At 43.8% G+C, this 9,689-nt stretch overlaps 1 protein-coding gene across 1 annotated transcript in view; it reads right to left on the reverse strand.

Annotated features, from left to right (window-relative positions):
- The window catches only part of HNRNPAB (heterogeneous nuclear ribonucleoprotein A/B), a 139,939-nt gene extending 131,499 nt beyond the window's left edge, over positions 1 to 8,440 (reverse strand). The window contains exons 1-2 of the mRNA XM_077471491.1: positions 8,301 to 8,440; positions 7,793 to 8,016 (exon numbers count right to left, since the gene is read on the reverse strand). Of these exons, the coding sequence (XP_077327617.1) occupies positions 7,793 to 7,989 (197 nt within the window). The 5' untranslated portion in view covers positions 7,990 to 8,016; positions 8,301 to 8,440. The remainder of the gene's footprint in view (positions 1 to 7,792; positions 8,017 to 8,300) is intronic.
- Positions 8,441 to 9,689: the final 1,249 nt, after the last annotated feature.

The raw sequence follows: 9,689 nt of genomic DNA on the forward strand, positions 1-9,689 counted from the left end.
GTGGACAATCCACAACTTGTGGCAGGTGCCGTGGCAAGTGACACGCTAAATACAAGTACACTGCAGCTCTCACAGCTGCTGCTACTCACTCTGGTCTCACAAAATTGCTGAAAAATAGTTAATACTGTTTTTTGAGCTGGGGAGGGTCTATGATGTTAGCTTAACTAAACGCTTCTAGACGCAAACGCAGTAAAACGCACGTTTCTAAACGCCGGTTTCAACATGTGTCCAGCAGCGTTTGCATCTGCGTCTCGTGTGCATGAAGCCTAAGACTAGGCCTCTTTCAGATGCAGTATTTTCTAGAAAAAGTGTGTTTAAATTTGTAAATAACTTAGAACTCCCAGACACACTTTTCAAACACCCTAGAAAATAAAAAGGCAGTCATTGCAATACTTTGTCACACTATTTGCGCAGTGGTCTTACAAATGCACTTTTGGAAAGCAACTTTTTTTTTATAAAAAAAAAAAATAATAATTAAGTTTGACTTATTATATTGTGAAAGCTAATGTTGCGCTGAGTAAATTGATACCCAACATGTCACTTCAAAATTGACTACACTTATGGAATGGCGTATAAAAAAAAAAAAAAAATTCTATAGGTTGTATGTTGTGTTACACAGGAGGTCTAGGGCTAGAATTTTTTATTTCGCTCTAACGATCGCAATAATACCTCACATGTGTGGTTTGACCACCGTTTTCATATGTGGGCGCTACTCATATGCGTTTGCTTCTGCACATGAGCTTATCGTCAGGACATATTTGGACTGGAGTGCAAGAAAAGAAAAAAAAAAAAAAAAGAAAAGTTCTTTAACAACTACAATACAGGGCACTTTCCCCCCTTCCTTCCCAATTTTCAGCTTTCATCGTTCCCACAATTTCAATGACAATTGCGGTCATGCTACACTGTACCCAAATTAAATTTTTATCATTTTGTTTGCACAAATAGAGCTTTATTTTGGTGTTATTTATTAACGACTCCGTTTTTTATTTTTTGTGATAAACAAAAAAAAAAAAAAAAAAACGGAAATTTGGAAAAAAACAATTTTCTTCATTCTATTTTAAAAGAAATCAATAAAATCTAATTTTGTCATAAATTTAAGCCAAAATGTATTCTGCTACATGTCTTTGGTTAAAAAAAAAAAAAAAAAAAAAAATAAAGTCAGCAGCTGCAAACACTGCAGCTGCTGACTAAACACACTCACCTGTCCAGGGCGCCCGCGATGTCGGCCGCCCGAGGCCGACCCGGTCCCTCGGCTCTCGGGTCCCGGCGCCGCCATCCCTTGTAAGGGAAACAGGCAGCTGAGCCTTATGGCTTCACTGCCCGTTTCCTACTGCGCATGCGTGAGTCCCGCAGCGCTGTCTGAATGGGACGCGCTGTGTTCTGGAACACACAGTTCCCAGAACACAGCGCGACTCATTACCCAGAAGACGCCGCGACGAAGACAGAAGATCTCCGCGGAGGAGGAAGAGGAAGATTAGGTGAAAGTGCCTAGCAACAGGCATTTCTGGTATGTAAAAAAAAAAAAAAAAAAAAAAAAAAAAAAAAAAAATTCTCATTTTTTTTTTTTAGATTTTTTGTAATTTAACATTTTTTTGTTTTTCAGGGTGGCCCTCCCTTTAAGTGCATAATAAACGGACATTTGTGTGCAGATAATCATTGGGACATGCGATTTTAGTGGGACATATTTCTATTATTAGGGACGTGTGGGGACATTGTGTTTATACTGTGTGGTGTGTTGTGTGTTTACACTAGGCTGGTGATCAGTGATTAAAAAGCTGTAAAAAAGCACATATTCACTGATCATCAACCGGCTGCAGCGATCTGTTCTCTTCTCAGCGATGACCTGTGTGAGGAGAGGAGGAGGAGCCGATTGCCTAGCAACCGGCTGTTTGTTTACATCACATGAGGGCCGTGATTGGACACAGCCATGTGATCAGGACGCCAATCACAGAGCCCTCCTGCCGATCCGAGATGCGCCATGTCTGGGTGACAAGAGCGCTTTGTGATCGCGCCGCTGCGCGGGCACTATCCCCCTCCTTCTGAAGGACGTTCGGAAACGTCCACTCAGAAGTAGAGAGCTCCCACCCGGCTGTATATGTACATTGGCCGGGTGGGAAGTGGTTAATGCTGGATTCACACCTATGTATTTTTAGTGCTTTTTGCATTTTGGACATATGGAACCAGTTCTGTAGTGCAAAAAGAAACAATGTTAAATGGACTGTAGTGCAAATCTGCAAAATTCACTAAAAATGCATAGGTGAGAATCCAGCCTTAAAACGTTTGGGTGGAAGTGCCGTTTTGATGTCTCTTCCGCCCTGCTATACCATGGAGACAGGTGGGGGCCATCTTAGCTTCACTTGTCTGCATACCCAGCCATTGATGGGCCCTGATTGCCACTGTCGATGGGCTCCTGTAAGTGGCAGAGGGCGCAGGAGAGCGGTGGGTGGTCTACCGCCACCAACCGCGATCTTGCAGCAAATACGACATTATCGTACACAGGACTGCCGGCTCCAAAGACGGACACCTCAGCTGTGGCAGCAGTTGCCACCATTACTGAGACAACCATCATCAAAGTGCAGCAAGTGGTTAATATTGTACCTAAGCATGGCAAATTTGCAACTTCAGTCCTGAAGCCCCCAGCTAAGTAGGCACCTACAATCTGCCTTTTTGAAACTCCAAGCTCTAAAATTAGCAGCACATGCAGAGAAAGATGAAAGTGAGGCTTCCCATCTGCTAGCTAGACATCTCATACACCACTTTTGTTTCAACACAAAACAGGTCATCACTTTCACATCATGTACATTCCACCTTTGGCATTTGGGAAAAGGCATGAATTGGTAAAGCACTTTGTGTTGAATGGCAGCAAATTCCTCCCTTCCCCCACTTTAAGACTCCTATGAAAAACATTTGTCAGCAACCTCAAAAACTAATTTAAAAGTAACTACAAAGTTTAGAATCTGCCCCACTCCAAAATGAACATGTTATACTTGCCTGCTGTATGCAATAGCTTAGCAGAGCAGCTCCAAAACTCTTCTTGGGTACCCCACCAGGACTCCAAGCGCCTCTTCTGTGAGCCTCCATAGTAAGCCATCCCCAAGTTGTGCTACTTGTGTCCATAGACACAGCATGTCTCATCCCTGCCCCCAGTCCCTCCATAGAATTTGACAGCAGCTGGAGCCAAAGGCCAGTGCTAAAGAGATGCAATAAAGTACTGTTAATCCTCAGCAACTCTACACATGCAGGTATTAAGCACTTCCGGACCAGCTCAAGCCGATATACATCAGCACTTTGATGAGGGGTAGCGTTATTGCAGCAGCTAGCCACCATAACCCCAGTATCCTCTTCATATAAATGTGGTCTCTGCGGCAAGATCACTTATTCAGTGGCAGGAGAGGGCCCCCTCCTGGCACTATCCAGTGCCCTCCACCACTTACTGGGAGTTACCCGGCAAGGGCAATTGTGTCCTCTCCCTGGCTTGGCATGGAGACAAGTGAGGGGGGGGGGGGGGGAGATGCCCGCCCCCCCCACCACCTGGCTCCATACCATTTCTTGGGCAGAATAGACTATTGCATTTCAGTATCTTTTTGACCCCAGATCTCATATTTAACCACTTCCCGACCAGCGCACGACGATGTACGTCGACAGAATGGCACGGGCAGTCATATTGGCGTACAGGTACGTCCAATAGTCAATGCCGCCCTGCCATCGGAAGCGCGCCGCCGCGCTCCCGCGCTAGTCGGGACCCCCGTGAGTCCGGTCACGGGACCCGCGGACTCGAACGACGCGGGCATGCCCGCGATCGTCTCACGGAGCGGCCGAATGGAGGAAATGCCGAGTGAACAGCATTTCTTTATTCTGCCTAGCAACTAGTGACGCTGATCTCTGCACCATGTGATTGGAGCAGAGATCAGTGTTCACTAAATGAAAGCCCAACCCCCCCACAGTTAGTAACACACCCCTAGGAACACTTAACCCCTACACTGCCACCCACTGGTTAACCCCTTCACTGCCATTTACACAGGAATCACTGAATTTATATAGCAGTGATTACTGTATAAATGACAATGGTCCCAAAAATGTGTCAAAAATGTCCGATGGGTCCCCCACAATGTCACAGTCACAATAGAAATCGCTGATCGCCGCCATTACTAGTAAAAAAAAAAAAAGAAAAAAAAATTATAAAAATGATATAAAACTATCCCTATTTTGTAAACGCTATAACTTTTGCGCAAACTAATCAATCGCTTATTGCGATTTTTTTACCAAAAATATGTAGAAGAAGAATACGTATCGGCCTAAACTGAGGGAAAAAAAAAAATTTTTTTGGGGATATTTATTATAACAAAAAGTCAAAAATAATGCGTTTTTCTCAAAATTGTCGCTCTATTTTTGTTTATAGCGCAAAAAATAAAAACCGCAGCGGTGATCAAATACCGCCAAAAGAAAGCTCTATTTGTGGGAGAAAAGGAAAAAAAAAAAAAAAAAAAACGTCAATTTTGTTTGGGAGCCACGTCGCACGACTGCGCAATTGTCAGTTAAAGTGACGCAGTGCTGAATCGCAAAAAGTGGTCTGGTCTTTGACCAGCAAATTGGTCCGGTCTGAAAGTGGTTAATAGGTCCCTGTCTTATTACAAGGGATGTTTACATAACCTAAAAAAAAAAAAAAAAATTTAGCGCACCCCATCCCACCAAGCTTGCATGCAGAAGCGAACGTATATGGGAGTGGCGGCTGCTTATATTAAAGCTGTTCAAACCACACATGAGGTATTGCCACAACAGAGCAAGCAATGATTCTAGCCTTAGACCTCCAACTCAAAACAAACATGCAACCTGTAGAATTTTTCTAGACGTCGCCTATGGAGGTTTACGATTTATTTTGCTAGGAAAACAGTTCACGTGTAAAGACCAAATCTCAGAAAGAGACTTGGTCCTTAAATGGTTAATCATATTAAAACAGTTTAAAGCCAGCCAAACATTAGTAAAGATTCATGTGACCAGTTCTAGCAGAATGTTTCTATTTGAGGTCAATCTTAAAGCGGGGTTCCACCCTAAAGTGGAACTTGCGCTGATTGGAACCCTCCCCCCCCCTCCGGTGTCACAATTGGCACCTTGTCATTTCCTGTCCTGCTGCGCTGTCTGCTGGGACACACACAGGCCCCAGTGACAGCGCGGACAATTCCTATTGCGCTGCGCGACTCACGCATGCGCAGTAGGGAACCGGGAAGTGAAGCCGTTTCGATTCACTTCCTGATTCCCTCACCTAGAAAGGTGACGGCAGCAGCCGAGAGATCGGCCTCGGCATCGCTGGAACCCAGGACAGGTGAGTGTCCATTTATTAAAAGTCAGCAGTTGTAATATTTATAGCTGCTTTTTTGTGGAATCCCTCTAAGGCTTTCAAATTACTATAAAGACAGGGAGAGAGGTTTGTTGTAATACTACAGTCTATTTTTCCCCCCACACTTGGCTGCTGTGTGCAGTAGGGCTGTTGAATATAAATCACAACATGCTAAAAAGCCATCTTTGATGACATCCATGTGGTGCTCTGCCTCTTCTGGAGACAGAGCCTGCCTGGTGGATAAAGCTAAACTCCTTCACTGAAGCAGAAAGTCAGCTGATGAGCCGACAACTAGTAGAGTGAAGGGGGAGCTTGAAGAGAAAACATCAGGCAGGCATCACTGGAAGGGAGCAGAAAAGCAGAGACACGGAAAGCATGGAGGGGGAACTAAACTGACACAGAGCAGGCAAGTGTCAATGTCACTGCTCACATTGTCTCCTCCCCCACCCCTCTTGGTCCTATCCATCCCACCGTCACTTATATTTTGTGCATTTGGCACAGGAATGCATTTCAGGTCTTTGTTAAAACAATCTACTGAGCAGCCCAGAACGAATTTGAGAGAGTCAACCTATTCACAGCTCTTATGGCAGAGAAGCCTTTTTACACTAGATGTAGAGAATGCCCCTTTGTTCTCTAATGAACTGAAAGCGAATTGTAGCCTTTAAGGGATGTTATGAGAAACACAACCCCCCCCACCCCATAAAATAGTTGACTGCTTGAATTTTATTTTTTGGGGGGGGGGGGGGGGGGTTAGATGAAGTGCAGTAATAGTGATGCCTCGTGGACAGGATAGTCATGAGACCAGTGAAGATGGGCACCCCTGCTGTGCAGTGGCAGTGGTTTTACATGCAGCCCAGGTCCTTCTGTGTTCCTGCCCCCCTCCAGCTGCTGAGGACCCCCACAGCAAGCAGCGTTCTCATTGGCTCACACTACTGTCTGTCAATGGTGTCCCACTGCTTTCTCAGCCAATCAATAGGGAGAGTCCCATACAGTCGAATTGCATGCAACAATTGGTGGCACAGTGGTGTAGTGGTTAGCACTCTCACCTAGCAGTAAAAAAGGGTGACTGGTTCAATTTCCAAACCACAACACTACCTGCCTGGAGTTTGAAGGGTAGGGACCAATGTGAGTGCTATGTACAATGATATGGGTAGACACTCAGGTTGAACTGGATGGACTAGTGTCTATTCAACCCAATTATGAAACGCTGGACCAAGATATGGCTCAGGCAAGAAATAGGGGAGGGGGCTACTGCACACGGGTTAGTCTTAATACATAGAATGCATCAAAAATAAGAATCCTTCTGCCTTTACAACCACGTAAAAAAAAAACAAAAAAAAACAAAAAAAAACAAACACCCCCCACAGTGAACGAACATGTCAAAGGGGGCATTCATTCCATTTATACAAAACCTTGCTGATCAGAATGAACAGACCACGTGAAAAGGGTCTAAATAACTAAAAATCGACACTGTTGGTATATTACATCTTTAAAATCGTATACAAACTAGATAAAAGCATGAAATATTACACAAGTTGAAAAATGGCTGCATTACAAACATTGCATGTACAACAGCAATTTACTTGTTCAACATTTTGTTACAGCCCTAACCCAAAATGGATTATGTTTCTCAAAATTCCCCATAATGACAACGTGAAAGAAGTTTGAAATCTCTGCAAATATATTCAAAACATACATATGTACACAATTATTCACAGCCTTTGCTATAACACTTAATTGAGCTCAGGTGCATCCTGTTACCTCTGATCATCCAAGGTGCAACATCTTGGATGTCAGCAGCCAGTGCTTCCACCAGCTCACCTGTGCGATAGAGCTGACAGAGGACCAGATGGTCTCCAGCCATCTTTGACCTGCTGGGGGCCCAGGCACAACATTAGGCCGTCACTTCCGGCCTGAACAGATTGTGTTTTAAGCTGGAAAGGTTGACTTTGAGAGACGTGGGGTTTTATAGACCCTAGATCTCTGTAAAGAGAACCGGTCATGCACTATTCCTATAAGAAGGGATGTTTACGCATCTTGTAATAGAAGGGGGGGGGGGGGCAGTTTTTTTTTTTGTTTTTGTTTTTTAACACAGGTAGGGGAGAAATGCCAAAACTGGCTTGGAAGTGGTTAATAGAAATTTAGATATATCAAACAAACTTTCACGTTGTTATTATGGGGGTATCATTTGTAGATTTTAAGAAAAAGCTATAAGAGCAGTGAATACATGCAGATTGCACCAATTAAAGAAAACTCACAGGTCACTGCATAAGAGTTATCTATTAAACCTACCAGATTTGCGACAAACACTGCAACTTTCAAAGGGCCTAGACCCTCCCTGCACCAGATGGCGCCAACAAAGACCGGCAGAACAAAGGACTGTCAGAACACACGTAAAGCGTACGGTTTCTCAATTAAAGACATAACGAAAAGTTGAAAAATCGTAAAATCACTTACACTCCTTCAGTTAAAGGGGAAGAAATTTCAGCTACGCACCCTGCGTCCTCCTCCTCTTTACTCGCATTGATCTGATCGCCCTCGGGTCCATTCTGTCCTCCCTGAGCCGCAGAGGGTTCCACTTCGGCGACCTCGGCGTCTACGGCTTCATGGCCATTCTCGGAGGTCTCCATATACTGCTGCTCAGCATCAGACATGTTTTAAGAGTTAATGTATACGCACGCCTGAAAGACACAAAACCCAAAATAAAGCAATTCTGCTTACAAAGCAAACACTAACCACACGTCTGCAAACAGACGTAAATCTATGCCACAAATCCCCCCCACCCCCCAAGTCTCTGCAGGAGTCAATCGCAAAATCCCATGCAAAGCACTGCACAAAACAAATGCTGCTTGCCAAACTAGTGGGTAATCGCACGAATAATCTACAACTATCGCCTACAAAAAGAAAATGTCTATAAGCAAAATCACAAGGGCTAGCGTTGCTAAACATCCTCTCTCTCACACACCCCCACAATCGTTCAAATTCTTCAAAATGGATTCTACCAACAATGCTAACTCGTGGCTACTTTTATAGAGCCGGAAAGAAGCACTCCGAAACACGCGGAACCACTATTGGCTGTTGGTAGACCTCCATTGTATTCACCGGGGTTCACCATTGGAAGGCCTGTCAAAGAGCTCGAAATCCTAGCATCGCGAGCGTTTACAAGCCGCTGATTATCGACCCTGGTTTTTGAATGCAGATTTCCTTACATCTACTGGCTCGCATGTTGAGCTATGTAATTATTATATTAATACAGTGTAATAAGGTAGCGTCTGTCCCAGGAAATCAGCTGCTGTCAAAATGTATTCTTTTTATTCCATTAGAGAGCTGCGGAGTAGCTTGTATTTTGACGTCACAGATATAAAATGGCTTCGTTAACAAATTGGAGCCTCACATTCGTATGGGTAAAATATGTCAGGGAAGATACCTTAACTAAAAAAAAAAAAAAAAAAAAAAAACGTTGTGTAAGGCGTTGGTGGTGGGGTCCATTGCAATAGTTTGCTAACCTTAATTTCTTGCACTCGGTTTATTCTCTTTTTTTTGAATTTTTTATTATTAACTACTTAATACTCCATGTTACAAAAAAGGCAGTCAATCATAACATGTATTAAATTATGTCACAAGTCAGAATGAAAGAATCTAAACAAAATTAAAAAGGTTTCCACTACTCTTACATATTTGTTTTATGTGTGTGTACATGCACCCACTATAAAGAAAAAAACTAAATTGTATTTACAGTCATTGTTCCATGTGTTTCTTATCTGAAACATTGGGGTTGATTTACGAAAGCCGTGCGCCATCCATAGAGGCACATAGCACATTTTCATATTTATGAACCGGTGCGCCGGGAAGAGAGCGCAAATCCCCCCATTTACTATAGCGATCTCAGGGCACGGGAGAACGCAATCTGTGCACCACTATGGACATGGGGCATGGTAACTTCAATTCAATATTAACAGAAGATGGAGGTCCCAATATTATGGGGTGATGTGAGGAAGTTTACCAACTGCCCAAGTAACAAATACGCCCAAAATAGAATGAGAAAGTAATTTTTTCAGAGCAAGCCTGCTGTGCCTGCAAGCAGGGCCGCTGTTAAAAATCATGGGGCCCCGTACAGCCTACCTGGCAGGGGCCCCCCACATAACAGGGGTGGAGCCTGAACACCCCTCCCTCTAACCCGCGAACTGTGTACAATGGAGAAATGCAGGGTTTAATATACATATGCAAGAATCAGAAGTGGGTAATGCATAGAATGCAGGTGTTTAGAACATGTAACATACAGAATAAAGGGGTCAGGATTAGGTATTGATTAGTTCAGGGGTCAGGAGTAGGTAATGCATATAATGCAGGGGGT

The sequence above is a fragment of the Lithobates pipiens genome, unplaced genomic scaffold (genome assembly GCF_037356315.1).
Source record: "Lithobates pipiens isolate NorthernLeopardFrog02 unplaced genomic scaffold, aLitPip1_a1.2 Scaffold_8, whole genome shotgun sequence".
Taxonomy (NCBI): domain Eukaryota; kingdom Metazoa; phylum Chordata; class Amphibia; order Anura; family Ranidae; genus Lithobates; species Lithobates pipiens.